The sequence below is a fragment of the Pongo pygmaeus genome, chromosome 10 (assembly GCF_028885625.2).
Source record: "Pongo pygmaeus isolate AG05252 chromosome 10, NHGRI_mPonPyg2-v2.0_pri, whole genome shotgun sequence".
In the NCBI taxonomy this organism is placed as follows: Eukaryota; Metazoa; Chordata; class Mammalia; order Primates; family Hominidae; genus Pongo; species Pongo pygmaeus.
Window position 1 is genome coordinate 73,695,798 of NC_072383.2, and position 18,544 is coordinate 73,714,341.

The 18,544-nt window shown below is 38.1% G+C and overlaps 1 protein-coding gene, 1 long non-coding RNA gene and 1 pseudogene across 2 annotated transcripts in view; all 3 read right to left on the reverse strand.

Moving 5' to 3' along the window:
* Positions 1 to 18,544, reverse strand: part of LOC129009791 (uncharacterized) — a 393,225-nt gene that overhangs the window by 100,506 nt on the left and 274,175 nt on the right. The window lies entirely within an intron of this gene.
* Positions 13,367 to 13,762, reverse strand: LOC134737637 (large ribosomal subunit protein uL16-like). The gene has a single exon (XM_063646899.1). It carries the CDS (start codon positions 13,760 to 13,762, stop codon positions 13,367 to 13,369), a length of 396 nt encoding a protein of 131 aa, XP_063502969.1.
* On the reverse strand, positions 13,731 to 13,857 carry LOC129011053 (small nucleolar RNA SNORA70; annotated as a pseudogene).

Sequence of the window (18,544 nt, forward strand, 5' to 3'; positions counted from 1 at the left end):
CCAGGACCACTCCAGGATCATCTCTGGGAACTGCTTTCCAAAAAGCCCTTCCAAAATTAAAAGATTACCTTGCTCAGAAGCCAAATGGAACTCTGTCATTCAAAATTTATCTAAACTATTCTTGGAACTGTAAATATCACCTGCAGTTTCTTGAAAAGAAATGACTCTCTTCTCTGTGTGAGTTAGGTAACATATGCAGCTCATATGATATGCACCTAATGAATGATTTTCCTCTAGAGTAATGGTTAAGCTATTGGTTCTGGAGTAGGACCATCTAATCCCATAATACTGGCTCTAGGTATGTGACTTTGGGCAGGTTACATTACTTCTTTGAGCCTCTGTTTCCTTATCTATAAAAGATGCAATAATAGTATCTATTTGATAGAGTTACTACGACGATTAAATGAAAATGTCTATATGAGGTGGTTAGCACTATATTAAACCCTCAATAGATGCTATTTTTTTCATATTTCCTCTTTTCTTTTATTCAGGCTACATTATGCAACCAGATATAGATGATCTAGGTATTAAATATAATCAAAGAGAAATAAGGCTAATATATATCAAGGCTAATTAACACACATATTTATTTGGCTGGGTGCGGTGGCTCATGCCTGTAATCCCAGCACTCCGGGAGGCCAGGGCAGGTGGATCACTTCAGGTCAGGAGTTCGAGAAAACTATGAAGTGGGTAAAGCTTGTCTTTTTTTTTTTTTTTTTTTTTGCGATGGCATCTCACTCTTGTCACCCAGGCTGGAGTGCAGTGGCATGATCTCAAATCACTGCAACCTCCACCTCCCAGGTTCTAGCAATTCTACTGCCACAGCCTCCCCAGGAGCTGAGACTACAGGCATGCACAACCATGTACAGCTAATTTTTGTATTTTTAGTAGAGACGGGGTTTCACCATGTTGGTCAGGGTAGTCTAGAACTCCTGACCTCAAGTGATCCACTCACTTCAGCCTCCCAAAGTGCTGGGATTACAGGCGTGAACTACTGCGCTGGCCTAAGCTTGTCTTTTTTGTTCTTAGTCTCCAAGTTGCAGACACCATCTGCAACTTGTATTACTACTAAGCAACCTAGCACTGAAATGGTGTCTTATCCAAAATAATCTGTCAAGATATACTTATTGGATTCCTGGAGAAGAATTAGATCTTTTATAGACTCTTTCCTTTCTCTGTAGTAAAGCCTGATTTTAAGTATGGACCTAGAATTTATTTGCAGTAAGATGTAAATGCATTCATTCAATAACAAACATATACTAAATGATCATTTTAACTGATTACAGCCTGAAATAATTCCAGGAGTGCTTTAAAAAAAATGTACACTTCAGAATTAAAGCCACTTTTATAGATTATCTATTCTAAAATGATCAAGTTAAAAGGTAAGGAAATTGAGATCCTGAGAACTTTGTATTTTAATAAGAACCAAAAGAATAAAACTTTATTAGTGGCATCTTTGGCATGAGTCAACAGATAGGGAATATACACCAACAGGGTAACATCATTAAATTACTTATTCAGATAGCTGCTCCCTAGTTCATTCCTAAAGAACAGTCTTATCCATAGGTCCAAGAAAAGCTAGTTGCTTATTTGAAGCAGAGAGTTGCGGGAGATACCAAGTGTTCCCACACGCTTCTAGGAATGTTCTGGGTTTGCTTTCTCATCACCAGTATGCTTACCATCATCATTTCCAATAGGCTTCCTACCTAGAAAAAGAATTGCCATTTCTCTTTATATGATTTTCAAATAATTATAAGTAAATTCTTCAATCTTAATGCCCAATTCTAAGTGTTTCTAGCTAGTCAGAAGGGCATTAAGAAAGCAGATCAAGAACTGGGAGGTAATTTTATGTGTGAACAGAATGTCATTAATCTGAAGGGTCACCTAACTCTGTATCTCTGAGAAATGATAAATGGTTAATCAAGGACAGTAGGGCATGGCATCACTCTCACAGACGGTGAACAGTAAAGCATTACTTTGGAATACTTTACTCCAAATAGCTATGTGATGGCGAGGAATAGAATAGGTCATTTTTCTTTGTCACTGGACCAACATTTCTTTTAATACACAGTGTGATCAGTGAATCAGAAATGAATGTCCAAGGCCGGGCGCAGTGGCTCACTCCTGTAATCCTAGCATTCTGGGAGACCAAGGCAGGTGGATCACTTGAGGTCAGGAGTTCGAGACCAGCTTGGCCAACATGGCAAAACCCTGTCTCTATTAAAATTACAAAAATTACCTGGGCCTGGTAGCATGAAACTGTAGTCCCAACTACTCAGGAGGCTCAGGCAGGAGAATCGCTTGAACCCGGGAGACAGAGGTTGCAGTGAGCTGAGATCACGCCACTGCACTCCAGCCTGGGTGATAGAGAGAGACTCTGTCTCAGAAACAGAACAAAACAAAACAAAACAAAAAAACAAAGAATGTCCAGCCCAACCCTGAAAATGAAAAGCCAGAGTTCATGAGTAGATTCTGTAAAAGACAGGTTGCCACAGAAAAAGCTAAAAATGTGAAAAGGACTTCAGTTTACCAAGAAACCCTCTAGCCATTCACTTATCACAAGGCAGTGTCTATGACCCTTTTGAAATAGGCCCTTTGCTCCTGTTCCTTGTCTAAACGCACCAAATCACTAGTTGACAGCTGTACTCAGCACAAAGTGATGACCCCTGGAGCCCTGAAAACTGACTACTTCCCACTTTGTCCACTTAAATATCAATCTTACAAGCTTCATGAAAACAACCGTAACAGAACTTAAACTGATATTCTTATTGTCTTTGAATTTTAGCAGAGGCCCAAACACTGAGTATAATTATGCCCAAACCAGTACTAAGACCCTATACATCTTGATATATGGGCCCCTGACACATACAAAGATGGAGTTTTGGTTCATCACCTCTAAGAACATGAGTGGTGAAGACGTTCTTGGAGACTTGTCAGTGGTTTATGCATTCCCTCAACACACAATAGTGTAGGAGAAGGAAGTGCTTCTGCTCCCCTACCAACCAAACCAAATGAGGAAGGCTTTGGAAACCCACCCAGATCACTACACCTGTGTCTCCTGGAAGTTAGGTGGCACAGGCTGTTGTATCTGTGCTTTCTGCTTGCTTTTAAACAAGTCCAATTTATTTAATAAAGTGTTATATTGTGTTGGTGTTTATGCACATATTCTGCAATTAGTACTTCGGAGCTAATAATTACATTTCTCTAAATAATTGCAATGATGCCTAATGTTTATATTAACAACTTATATGTGTCAGACATTGTGCTAAATACTTTTACAAGCATTATTTCATTCGAGCTTAATGATCATCTTAAGAAATTCATTAAAACTATTTTACAGTTAAGGAAACAAAGCCTAGGTTAAGATCACACAGAAAATGGTGAAGGCAGAACCTGTACTCAGGTGGCCTGTCTACAAAGCCTAAAATCTTATTCAATAGGCTTCCCTTGTAAAAACATTCAACTAGGCATTATACAAAATAATAAAATAGTTAATGCTTTTAATGCCTATGCCTATGCCAATATCCATTTTTATCACATTATTTTCCATTTTAAATATTCAGAAATTTTCACATTTTCTACATTTTTATCTAGGTGGCAGGAATGGGATCTTCAGCAATGAAGGAAATGATCTATATCTGTGCTGACCAATATAGCAGTCACTAGCCACATGTGACTGCTGAGCACTTAAATGTGACTGGTGCAATGGAGGAACTAAATTTTTACTTGAATTTTATTTAAATTTTTTTTAACTTCAAACTTAAATGGCCATATGGGGCTAGTGGTTATGGCACTGGAATAACCAAAGATAATACTGCAGGCCTATTTTGGCCTGTCTGTCTATTGGCAGACCCAGGTATACCATATATCACACACATATAATAGAGACTCTGGATTACCTGAAAAAAAAGTTCTAGATTAAGGAAGAGGTAAGTGACTCATTTCAGCCAAAAATCCTCCCAAGAAAATCTACCTAATATCTAGGATGATGCCAAAGTTTCAAAGATTCCTTTGGATACAGAGATTATGGATTTCCAATATATTTTGGGATGTTCTCACAGAATCCAAGCTGATGGACATTTTTTATATCACCAAATTAATTGTCATAAAACACTTTTTCCAAAATTGAAAAAAAAAAAGGAATCACTTCCCAATGGTTAGACTTAGATCAAGCTAAACATTTACTATCTGATAATCAAGGCAATTATTAACAGCTAGAGCATTCATTGTTCTAGGCAATATTTTAAGAATGACATTCTGGAAACAATTTAAAAGACAACAATCAAGATAAAGAAGGTTCTGGAAAGATGGTCATATGAGAAGACATGGAATTGTTAGCCAAAAGAGAAGGCATAAAGGTGGTATAGGTGCTGCCCTTGAGCAATTGAATGCTTGTCATGCAGGAGAGAATCCTTATTCTATGCTATCCAAAGAGAAGGACTAAGGTCAAAAGGGAGGACTTAAAGAGAGATAGGATGCCCCAATGTAAGCATGAGCAGGAAGTTGAGCTATTCAGCAGAATTCACTATTTAAGAAGTGATACACTCCAGCCACTAATTATGTTCAAACAGGTTGCAAAAAATTTTAAATTATAGTTAAAATGCAAGCCCAGGCCAGGCGTGGTGGCACACAACTGTAATCCCAGCACTTTGGGAGGCCAAGGTGGGCGGATCACCTGAGGTCAGGAGTTCAAGACCAGCCTGGCCAAAATGGTGAAACCCCGTCTCTACCAAAATACAAAAACATTATCCAGGCATACTGGCATACACCTGTAGTCACAGCTACTCGGGAGGCTGAGGCAGGAGAATCACTTGAACCCAGGAGGCGGAGGTTGCAGTGAGCCGAGATCATGCCATTGCACTGCAGCCTCGGCGACAAGAGCAAAACTCCATCTTAAAAAAAAAAAAAAGAAAAAATGCAAGCCCACACATTTCTACTGTACTTAATGAAAAGTTGTCACAGGACCTTAAGAATGCAAAAGCTTGGTTTAGCCATTACTTTTTGTTTTTGTTTTTTTAAAAGGAAGGTGTTTTCTGAATATTTATATGTTACTTATAAAATGTAAGTTATAGCTATATCTATTGCTATATCTTGTCATTAAAATTTGGATATTTATCTAAATATATTTCCTAAAAAGGGCAAAGAGCTTTCTCACGAACTTTTTGATGTAACAGTTCTAAAGACTACTGATGTGTAACTTTGAGATGATGAATGTCTATTACAAGACATTATATTTGTTGGAATTAGTTGAAAATTCTGAGTGTTCTAGAACAGAGGCCTCAGAAATAACACCACACATCTACAACCATCTGATCTTTGACAAACCTGACAAAAACAAGCAATGGGGAAAGGATTCCCTATTTAATAAATGGTGTTGGGAAAACTGACTAGCCATATGAAGAAAACTGAAACCGAACCCCTTCCTCACACCTTATACAAAAATTAACTCAAGATGGATTAAAGACATAAATGTAAGACCTAAAACCATAAAAGTCCTAGAAGAAAACCTAGGCAATACCATTCAGGACATAGGCATGGGCAAAGACTTCATGACTAAAACACCAAAAGCAATGACAACAAAAGTCATAATTTACAAATGGGATCTAATTAAACTAAAGAGCTTCTGCACAGCAAAATAAACTATCATCAGAGTGAACAGGCAACCTACAGAATAGGAGAAAATTTTTGCACTCTTTCCATCTGACAAAGGGCTAATATCTAGAATCTACAAAGAACTTAAACAAATTTACAAGAAAAAAACAAACAACCCCATCAAAAAGTGGCCAAAGGATATGAGCAGACACTTCTCAAAAGAATACATTTATGCAGCCAACAAACATATGAAAAAAACCTCATCATCACTGGTCATTAGATAAATGCAAATCAAAACCACAATGAGATACCGTCTCACACGAGTTAGAATGGTGATCATTAAAAAGTCAGGAAATAGCAGATGCTGGAGAGGATGTGGAGAAATAGGAATGTTTTTACACTGTTGGTGAGAGTGTAAATTAGTTCAACCATTATCAAAGATAGTGTCGCAATTCCTCAAGGATCTAGAATCAGAAATACCATTTGATGCAGCAATCCCATTACTGGGTACATACCCAAAGGATTATAAACCATTCTACTATAAAGACACATGCACACATATGTTTATTGCAGCACTGTTCACACTAGCAAAGACTTGGAACCAACCCAAATGCCCATCAATGATAGACTGCATAAAGAAAACATGGCACATATACACCATGGAATACTATGCAGCCATAAAAAAGGATGAGTTCATGTCCTTTGCAGGGACATGGATGAAGCTGAAAACCAACATTCTTAGCAAACTAACATAAGAACAGAAAACCACACACCACATGTTCTCACTCATAAGTGGGAGTTGAACAATGAGAACACATGGACACAGGGAGAGGAACATCACACACTGGGGCCTGTCTTGGGGTTGGGGGCTAGAGGAGGGATAGCATTAGGAGAAATACCTAATGTAGATGATGGGTGAAGGGTTCAGCAAACCACCATGGCACGTCTATGCCTATCTAACAAACCTGCATGTTCTGCACATGTACCCCAGAACTTAAAGTATAATAATTAAAAAAAAAAGTGTGGTGCCAGCTGCTCAGGAGGCTGAGGCAGGAGAATGGTGTGAACCCAGGAGGCAGAGCTTGCAGTGAGCTGAGATCACACCACTGCACTCCAGCCTGGGTGACAGAGCGAGACGCCATTTCAAAAAAAAAAAAAGAAAAGAAAATTCTGTGTGTTCTAATAAAGTTGTAAATTATATTTACATAGGAGGCAAAGTTTGCTGATCAATCCTGTGGAAATTAGTCCAATTTAAGACACCACTGACATAACTCAACCTCTATAAAGTACTAAGTAAATTCTCTTAGAATTAGAAACATATCTAAAAGCATTCTTTCTTGTAAATATTATTTTGCAAGACAAATATGACTTTAACAGATTAATTATAAGATGCAATGCCTAAATCTTTTTTTTCCAAAACATTTTTTCACACTTTTTCCAGGAATTCATTTTCTCCCTTTTCTATTTATCCAAGTACCACCCATCCAAGGCCCTAGGCAAGCCTCTTTACCATGAAGCCTTCCCAGATTGTCTCAGCCTCTTTTAAGTTTACACCATGGTCATGCCTGCATTCCTCTATGCTACACAGTCCTTACCATAGGATTCCTAAGTATTATCCTTGTGTATATTTCTGTTTAACTATGTTGGCTTATCCCTGTTCTAGCACAGTGACTTGCATTAAAAGGCCATAGTAAATGCTAATTACTTGATTGAGAAAGGTTGGAAAATAGATGGGAGAACTGGCCAGACCAGGGAGAATTTCTATTCCAGTTATCTTTGCTATATAACAAATTACCCGAAAGCTTAGTGACTTCAAACAAGCATTTTATTATGATCAAGGATTGATGGGGAATTGGAAAGGAGACATTAGGGCTTGCTTCTCTCTGCCATGAGGTCTGGGGTCTCAGATGAGAAGACTAATCATCAATGGCTGGAGCTGGAATTATCTGAGGACTTACTCATAACTGGTGTTTGAGAGGGAAAGGCTCAAAGGTTAAGACTGCTAAGCAGAGCACCCATCTGTGGCTTCTCTGTGTGGGTTGACTTCTTCATAACATGGCAGCCCCAGGGGAATCAGACAGGACTCCCAGAAGGAGCCTGCAACAAGTGAAAGCATTTTTGGACCTGGCCTCTGAAGTCGCATAGTGTCACTTCTACCATACTCTATTGGTTGAAGTAGTCACGAGCCTACCCAGTTTCAAAGGGGAGAAAACATAAACCCCACCTCCTCATGGGAGGAGTGGCAAGGTCACATTATCTCATAGCATGTGGGATAGGAACTATTGTAGCGGCCATCTTTGGAAAGTACAACCTCCAATGTTTAAATTCTTTGGAAAATGCAATTTCTAACCCAGGTCTAGGCTTTAACAGACTACAGTTTTGGACATGTTCAGGCTGTGACCAAATGTTCTGGAACTACATGGAGTCCACAGCCAGAATATCTTGTTAACTACAATAGCAATAATAGACATCATTTGCTGACACACACTAATGAATACTTACCAATGTCTTACAAGCATTTCCTAATTCCTCAAATCGATGCTATGATAAAGGGCTAATCATTATTCCATTTTACTAACAAGAAAATTGTGACACAAAATTGTCAAGTGAGTTGGGCAAGATCAGTGGAAGCAAGATTTGATACCAGCCATGTCTGTCTGACTCTGGAGTCTAGCTTCTTAATCCTGAAGCTGTACTGACTCTATATATGACATTGTCAGAGGCATGTGAACCAGAGCAACTCCATCTGGAATAAGAGCGGCGTAAAATAAGGCTGAGGCCTACTGGGCTGCGTTCCCAGAAGGTTAAGGCATTCTAAGTCATAGGATGAGATAGGAGGTCAGCACAAGATACAGGTCATAAAGACATTGCTGATAAAACGGTTTGCAGTAAAGAAGCCAGCCAAAGCCCACCAAAACCAAGATGGCCACGGGAGTGACCTCTGGTTGTCCTCACTGCTACACTCCCACCAGTGCCATGACAGTTTACAAATGCCATGGCAATGACAGGAAGTTATCCTATATGGTCTAAAAAGGGGAGGCATGAATAATCCACCCCTTGTTTAGCATATCATCCAGAAATAACCATAAAAATCGGCAACCAGCAGCCCTCGGGGCTGTTCTGTCTGTGGAGTAGCCATTCTTTTATTCCTCTGCTTTCTTAATAAACTTGCTTTCACTTTACTCTATGGGCTCTCCCTGAATTCTTTCTTACGCAACATCCAAGAACCCTCTCTGGGGGTCTGAATCAGGACCCCTTTCCTGTAACAACATTGTTCTTCTTAAAGGCTTCAGAGCCCTTCATTCTTACAGCTCTTTGTAAATAACTAGGTCTATGTGGGGAATGTCGCTTTTATCACTGATTCCTCCTGTAGCATGTTATATTGTTTCTGGTTATGTTTCAGCATGCATAAGCCCTTCTGGAAACTTTGAAAAATTATGTTTCATTCTGTTCCTCTAACCACAACTTGGTCATAAATGCTTCTGGAATTTGTTTTCATCAGCTCAGGGCATCATTTCTTCCTTTGCTCTTGCCTGCCACAGCAATGTCAAAGCAGCAAGCAAAAACACATCCACTGATAATTCTTTTTATCTTCTAACAGCAACTTTTGTTTCTATGTCTGAATCATCCTTTAGGGCTCATACCCTGTTCTGGAGTGAATGTATTACATCATGTATATGGAAGGGGTTTTGTTGAGTGCCTGAGTGATGGTTTTCTCCAACATATGGGGCAGAAGGTTCTTGTTGCTTACTGCACGAATTTTTCCAATCTAATTAAACACAAATTAGTGAAACCTGAGATACCCTGAGGACTCATTAAAGAGAAGCTGCCAAACCTTTGAAAAATAGAATTTCCACATAGATTTCCCTACAGCTATGTTTGTCAATTTGTAGAAAGCTAAGAATACTCCAAGTAGTGATTAACGGTCTGAATGAAATTGCACAAATGCACAAAAGATCCCATTTAATGAACCAACAATGGAAGGTACAACTGCGGATCAACTGCTCCACATTTCTCTCCTTGGAGGTTCAAATGCAGCAATGAAACTAAGCTGGTACTTGAATGAAGTGATTTTCCTCCCTGAAAAGGAATCATGTTTCATCCCTACTTTCTAAATTCTTTTTTGTTTTGCCAGACATCTATTCCTTGTATTACATAAGAATAGAAAGCCACAAATTGTCTAGATGCAGGTGGTCTAGCTTTGAAAGATGCTAATATCCATCATTCAACTAGAATCTCCCAGACTGTTTAATTGGAATTTTGTTTTGTTCTGTTTTGTTTATTTGTGTGTTTAGCATTAGCAGGGGGAACAGAAAACTGTCTCTCCTTTAGGCTGAGCTCTTGGGAATAGACTTCCAAACATCAACTTAAAAGCCAAGAAAGAAGAAAAAATACTCGAGTAACATAACAGCTGCTGAGCTCTACAGAACACAATTACTAAAAACATCTTGTATAGCTGTGAAGGGACACTCAAAGAGATTTTAGCTGGTATAGGTTCCTGGGTAGATTTTAAACTTTCTAAGACAATGTATAGATATATCAACGGAGAACGTGCACATGTGGAAAAAATCACAGAGTAACTGGGATAGAAAAAGAAGGGAGACAAATTCCCTACAACAGCCTCTGAACTACAGCAACCCATGAAATGCAAGGATGGGTTAAATGGCAATAAATTCTTTAAGAAATTTAATAGGATTATGTACAGAATATAGTACTCATTTCATTTCCTAGAATGATAAAGGCTGTCATCACTGGTCATTAGAGAAATGCAAATCAAAACCGTAATGAGATACCATCTCACACTAGTTAGAATGGTGATCATTAAAAAGTCAGGAAACAACAGATGCTGGAGAGGGTGTGGAGAAATAGGAATGCTTTTACACTGTTGGTAGGAGTGTAAATTAGTTCAACCATTGTGGAAGACAGTGTGGCAATTCCCCAAGGATCTAGAACGAGAAATACCATTTGACCCAGCAATCCCATTACTGGGCACATACCCAAAGGATTATAAATCATTCTACTCTAAAGACACATGCACATGTATTTTTATTACAGCACTATTCACAATAGCAAAGACTTGGAACCAGCGCAAATGCCTATCAATGATAGACTGCATAAAGAAAATGTGGAACACATATACCATGGAATACTATGCAGTCATAAAAAAGGATGAGTTCATGTCCTTTGTAGGGACATGAATGAAGCTGGAAACCATCATTCTCAGCAAACTAACACAAGAACAGAAAACCAAACACTGCATGTTCTCACTCATAAGTGGGAGTTGAACAATGAAAACACATGGACACAGGGAGGAGAACATCACACACTGGGGCCTGTCTGGGGGTTGGGGGCTAGGGGAGGGATAGCATTAGAAGAAATACCTAATGTAGGTGATGGGTTGATGGGTGCATCAAACCACCATGGCATGTGTATGCCTATCTAACAAACCTGCACGTTCTGCACATGTATCCCAAAACTTAAAGTATAATAATAATAATTTAAAAAGATAAAGTCTAAAAGGAATCTCAAAACAACATTCTGCATAACCTTCTTATGTTTTATTTTGTTTGATAAGAGGACAATAGAGAAAAAGTAGATAATTATCAGTATGAATGGGACTAGCTACTGGCAACCTAGCTTCTGAGCCATTACCCTTCCTATCACACTTCTTGGTACCTATGTTTTACAGAGTAGCTTACAGTATTGTTATATGAGTCATTTCATTATATCTTCACACGTGAGATATCAAAGGCATCAGTTCATTTTAAAGATGATGCATTTACTTAAATGCAATTAAATATAGAAAGTTTAATGTCCTAATGCTAGTTACACAGATAATGATACAAACAAGACCAAACCCCAGGCCTCTAGGTTTCAGTATATATGTATACTATCTACTCTGGAGATTAAGTGATTATATTCACTGAATGTTACCATTTACAAATGTCAGGTTCTATGCAGTGATACCTTGAAATAATGTTCTTTTATAACAAATTCTTTTGTGAAAAAAAAAAGCCCATCATATTAATAGAAAAGAAAATAGAAGCAACAGGCACATAGCAGTAAGATTTCATTGGTGGCAAAATTTAAAACTAACCAATCAGCAAACACTTTTCTCAGTGTTTTGTTTTGTTTTTTTCCCTATTTTAAGAAAAATATAGCTGATCAAAGGTAAGAAAAAGTTTGTTTGCTTTATTTTTAGCCACTACATTTTTTTCCAACTATTCCATTCACCACCTTCTCTTGTCAGAAAAGGAAAACCTTCTTTCACTCATCTGTCTGGCCATTCATCAGGTTCTTATTGAGCACCTAATCCAAGCTAGAACTATGCTAGCTGCGGGGATACAATGGTAAACAAGAAAGACCAAGAAACCCCCAACCTTGCAGAAGACGTAGACAACTGAAATGGCTTTTGCAATACAGTGCTATAAGGGCTATGATGAGAACAGCATGCTTTGATTGACACTAACTCCCATTGGGGAGGCCAGCAGGAAACCTCCTGGAGAAAATTACTCTAAGCTGAAACCTAAAATAGGGCAGGGTAGGGAATGAGGAAGAGTTTTTAAGGGAGCAACTGATGTAAAGGAGTAAAAAACAAAGGGTTTCCTGTTCAAAGAACTGAAAGAAGTTGGTGAAAGAGGGGGCAGAGGAAAAAGATGGGATTGGATTAGGAGACCAGGGCCGTATCTCACTGAGTGCTGTCAGCCATGCCAAGGGCTTGAACTCAATCTTAAGGGCAACTGGAGGAAAGTTAAGGGGTTCATTAGGTAAAACATGAATAAATATCATTCTCCAATAAAATCATTCATGCCAGTTAGGGAACCAGATAGGAAGTTGTTACTGTAAACCAGGTGAAAGAGACAACAGTGGTCTAAAATAGTTTCGTAAACCATTTGACTAACAGAACAATCAATTCCACACTTTGATTTTACATTCTTTACCTCATGTCATGGAAAATGTTTCCTGCTGAAAATTCTGCAACATAAGCTAGCAAGTGCAGTGATATTTTAGGGAGGGGAGCCCCCAGAATTGCACATTCTCCTGAATGGCCTTCTGCTCCTCTGACAGATGATACACTGGGGGCTGGTCTAGCTGAATCACTTCACTCTCATTCTATAACTCCCACCCCTGTCCCTCCCCAGCCTAAACTGTGTCTTTTGGATCTTTTTCCTAGATCCAACATATTTGTCTTCTCCTTCAGCCCTAAGTTTTCTACACATTTTCTTTTTTGTATGTTTGTTTTTTGTTTGTTTGTTTTTGGGTTTGTTCTTGTTGTTGTTGTTGTTTTTGACACGGAGTCTCACTCTGTTGTCCAGGCTGGAGTGTAGTGGCATGATCTTGGCTCACTGCATCTCTGCCTCCCAGGTTCAAGCAATTCTCCTGCCTCAGCCTCCTGAGTAGCTGGGATTACAGGCGTGCACCACCACGTCCGGCTAATTTTTGTATTTTTAGTAGAGACGGGGTTTCACCATATTGGCCAGGATGGTCTCGATCTCTTGACCTTGTGATCCGCCCACCTCAGCCTCCCAAAGTGCTGGGATTACAGGAGTGAGCCACCATGCCCGACTTTACACATTTTCTTTTTTTTTTTTTTTAATATACTAATAATGTTTATGTGAGGGAATCAGGATAAAACTAAAATAACAGACTAAACGTACATAAGGGAGACGGGTAATTGAAGTTAAAGCATTCTTTTTCTTTTTCTTTTTTTTTTAGGTGGACAGGAAGTAGAATTTATTGGTGAGTATTAAGAGGGGAAGCACAGTGAAAGCCCTCATGAATGCAGGGCCCGCCACTTGTCCAGAGGGCCACGACTGGGAAGGTACTTGACCCCACAGCCATCTGGGATAAGCTGCTTCTCAGCCACCATGTCTTCAAATTCATTGGCATTGAATTTGGTGAAGCCCCACTTCTTTGAGATGTGGATCTTCTGGTGGCCAGGAAACTTGAACTTGGCCCTGCGCAGGGCCTCAATCACGTGCTCCTTGTTCTGCAGCTTGGTGTGGATGGACATGATAACTTGGCCAATGTGAACCCTGGCCACAGTGCCCTGGGGCTTTCCAAAGGCACCTCGCATGCCTGTTTGGAGCCTACACTGGGGTAGTGCAAGGTCAGAAACATGAACATCCATCTGAAAGGACTGTCTCCAAGGTCCTTTAGAGCAACCCATACAACAAACAGACTGCATACATTACCAAGGAAGCTGCTGTTTGCAGCCATTGCACACTGGGACACATTTTCTTAACATAAGTTTGAATTCCCCAGGACTCATTATTTTGACCTCTGCTTTCTGAAGTGGAAGTTTGACATAGATATGCATTCTTTTCCTTAACAAAGAAGTTACAGATCATGAGTTGGTTAGTGCAATATACTTAAAATTGCTCCTTGCACATATGTCCACAAGTTTATCTTTTTCCCCTGGGTTCACAGTTTCCTCTGTTACCCTTACAGGGTCTCTGCATCTGTATTCACATAGGACAGCCTTGAGCAGCACAGCTCAGACCTCAGCTCGGCTGGGACGTTATAGAAGAAAGTACAGTACCAGGAGGAGAATGAAGTAGATGAATTCTAAGATTCTAGGCTTTCTAGTGGAGTGTTGTTTCCTAAGAAATTATCAGACCACACATTCCACACATGAAAAATTCATCATACTTTGAAGATAATTAAAGTAAATGTCATCCAATTTTAACCAAATTTATATTCTACCACAAAAGGACATGCAAATGGCTTCTTTAAAAAATATATATAGCCAGAATGGTTTTTGGCAATATAACAATGAAAAAACTGAAACATTTTGGGGGTAATTAACTCATGTTTTAGATATCTACCATTATTAAAGTTTTCATGGGTAAGACTAGATCTTAAAACAGATTGATTTTTTGATGACGAGAAACTGAACTGAATTTGAACAAGTCCCATCGGGACTGAATTTTTAGCATCTCAAAAGTGGTGTCTAAAACCACACTACTCTGACAATGGGAAACCAATGTACATAACACAGCCACAGGATCTTTATATACTGCAATGGGTGAAAGTAAAGTTTCCCTAAAATAAAATTGATGTTCCTGTTATCAATTATCCCACAAGGAAGTAAATCCTGAGACAAGAAAGGAGGGCTTGGGAAATATATGTCAGTTACCGAGGACAAAGAGAACCTCTCCCTTTTCTAGGTGAGGGACTCATCTTAATGAGCACTGAAGCCTCAATACTGTAACAGCCAGTGCTAGTGACTGGGTATGGGGTGAGCTGCCCCTATAACCAAGAATAAAGCAAGGACCTGCCTGATAAGGAATCCCCAAAGGATTTGGAACAGAGGTGGCAATTTTCAGATGTTTTGTATAAGTTGTACTTCCCTTCTATTATGCTCAATCTGTTTTAAAATGCTCCAGATCCTAAAAATCTTAAAATGATTAAATGTAGTTCCTGGCCTCTGCTTTACTAAGAGAAATTAAAGAAAAAGGAGATGCCCAACTGCTGGAGTGCACATGTCTAGTGGAGTTGTTCACCCTTTCCCAAGTCCGAGGTGGCTTTGGCAGCAGTAATTATGGTTGGAGAAAACTGCCTGCAGTGATGTTCTCACAGACAGTTCAGTAGCAAAAGGCCAGCTGAAGAGAGATTCTGGAGCAACCAGCACCTGAGCCAGTGGTCTGGATGCCCTGCCATGAGGGCCTGCAGCAGCATGCAGTGAGAACATTCGGGATTTCCTTCTGAGAATGTCAAGTCACCACGGACGGCGGCTCATGAGTCAGACCTCACCCCGTGTATCATCGTCAGAACACCATCCATGGTGGTTTGGACCATTACGCAGTTTTAAATTGTTTTGGTTCTTATTCATTGTTTAATTTATATCTGTGGTGGATCATTGGTTAAAGACAGGAAGCAAAAGAACACTGATGTTGAAATACAAATTTATACGAAACATAAAAGAGATAATTCTATAAATTCCCTTAAGAGTTTCTTTAACCAAACCCACCAGTTGCATTGAACTAATCAAAATATTTATATAGCACATCATGTTCTCTCTAATTCTACTTTTAGAGTGTTAAAAGGGAAACTATTTTGCCAATAATATGGAATTTGGGTTTTTTGTCTAATGGGATTAAATATTATCCATAACAAAATGTTTTATTTGAGCATAGGCTAGGAAAATGACATCTTAAATCTTTTCTCTGAACCCATATTTTAGGAACAAAAATATAAAAATTATTTCAATAAAACACTTGTGTTTTTAAAAGTAAAATGCAAGAAATTCAAACATAAAATAAGCAGTTTTGTTGATGTTGCCACAAGTAGTTACATTTATATCTATATTTTAATATACATTTAGTCCCCAACTAAATATTATAGATATCATTTTACATTTCAGATCTTTCAATTTTTTTAAATTAAAAAAAATTTTTAAATAAAATTTTAAAAAATTGATAGCAAATGTTACTTGTTAAGTGGGAAAAAGTTAAAATGTATTTTGTATAATAATTATTAAGATTATATTTAAACAATCAATTAAGATAACCATGTAATTTATCATCCAAACTAGAACAGTTTTGAGAATGGAAAGCGCTACTAATAATCATCCCAGGAGAATATATAAAATCCAGGCCTATCCTAAGGAAATGGGACTTTTGGTAATACTACTAAGAATATAATCTATAATAACATATTGGCCTTTTCATAAATCTTAAATTATTTATTATGCAACACATAAGATGATGAGATGATTTTTACTGTAGAAGTACTGGCATACTGGATATATGCCAGAAAAGGAACCTAAACTAGATTGTGCTATATTAATCCAATTCCTTCATTTCACAGATGAGGATCATAAACCTAAATATGCTAAAAGGTATGACCAAGGTATGACACCAAAGCTAAAAGAAACTTTCATGCCTTTAAATTATAACTACTTGCTTGATGACAGATGACCAGGAAATTAAAAACACAATTTTAATAACTACTTCCTAAAATTATAACAAGTAATGTGAAATAATTAGCACCTTTAATAAAAATCTTGAAAAATAATTGTTATTGTCAATATTCTGAGATGTTGTACCATGCCTATTTATAGAAACTCTAATAATCAGTCCCAGTGGCAGGAAAACTTACCAAGGTTGTCAGAGGTGAGACAGACAGGTATGGGCTGGTAACCTGAAGCAGCTGGTGATCTGAGCAGTTCCTCATCTGGAAGGTCATAGGAAAGGGAAAGTTCTCACACTGACAACTGAGCCTGCAAGCTCATCCCCACCAGTCCCGCAACATGGTGGCCTGCTTAAGTAACAATGACTGAGCATGAGATGGTACAATGAAAGAACGGTAATCTTGTGCCCAGATGTAGAACGTTCAGAATCTGGAGAAGTAGTGCCATCTGATTTGTGGAAACAGCCTAAAACAACAATACTGAGACAGAGGCAGATGCAATGGCCTCTAGTAGCCAGATTAGACTTCAGTTCTCATTTCACCTTCCATTTGTAAATGGGTCTAACCTCTCAGAATTCAGTAAACCTCAGAATCCTCGGGCAATTTGGGGGAGGAGTGCAATGGAGTTTTAATAAAAAGCTACAGAATATTCTGCTGAACAGTAGAAGGGGCATCTTGAGCAATTCATTGGAAAAATTAAACATGACACAAAAGCCATTCACAAGTGGTGTTTCCATTATGCTTAAATTCAAATTGTGTAAAACCTAGTGAAGATAGAAAGGGAACTGGTAAATTGGACCATTATAGATCATTTTATGTGTATAATTGTATGATTCTTACATAATTTCAGCACATTAGTTGACAAATTAGAAAAAGAAGAAAATAAACAATGTTCAGTCTGATTAAAGGAATAAAGGCAAGAAGTAAGTACAGTAATGAAGAGAAACGAAATAAGACAATAATGACGAAGACAGATAATAATGGCACCTTAGCGGGAAAAGTCCTTCCGTTGCTACTTACTGGCAGTTTTTTTCAATTTTTTTTTTCCACAGTAAACCTTTTACATAGCCCTTTGAGTTCTACAAAAGAAAGAACACAAGATTTGAAGATGGAAAACTTGAACTTAAATCATTGCTCCACCATTGACCTTGAGCCAATAACATTGTTTTTTTATCCTTGTTTCCCTTTACTGCAGAGGAGCAGGAATGCCTTACTCACAGGGCTTGTTGAAAGAAATAAACACAGTAATTATGTGAGCAGGTTCAACATACAGAAGGCCATCAAATATGTTCATTTCTTTTCAAGAATATTTAACATAATCTTGAAGAATACTTTACAAGGAAGAATGTCTAAAAATATAAGAAATATTAAAGAAAAGAAATAATCTGGAAAGTCTTGTAGGGAGTTAGCCATTTAAAAGAGCTCATTAGCATTTCATAAGCTTTCTAGTTAACAAGGTGCTGTTCTGAAGATTCTATCATTATATGATACACAAGTTGCAATTAATGAAATATGGAAAAATGAAAACTCTATTAGAAAATTGCCAGTTAGCAGGACAGGGATTCAGAATATAATTGTAATTTGAGGAAAAGCATTAATAATTAAAAGGTCAAGATGGTCCACCCCTTAGGAACCTAAGTAGCAGGGAGTTTATAATGTAAATTATAGTTTTTATTAGGTATGTGAGGGGAAAACTTCACCTCTGAGCACAAAAACTCTAAAAGAGGACAGACTATCTTTTTTACTTACCTGAAAAGATTCCTATTCTTCTTTTGTTTGGTCTAGACATTACCATCACCTTTCTAAGACGTTCATTGAATGTTATAGGTCCCAAGAATAAAAAAAGTGTAACTAATTGTGTAGCTAAAATAAAAACAATTTTTAAAATAAAGAATACAAAGTAGGAATTAACAATGAGATACAACAGAATAAACAATAAAAGCCAAGTTTTCCAGGGTAGATCAGGGTCACCACTGTCACCATCAGCATTATAGCATCTCTTTTATTAGCTGTTACAAAATCTAGGGCATTTCTTAAG

Bases quoted from the DNA above. Each gene is read 5' to 3' on its own strand.
- LOC134737637 (XM_063646899.1), bottom strand. From the start codon at position 13,762: ATGGGTTGCTCTAAAGGACCTTGGAGACAGTCCTTTCAGATGGATGTT.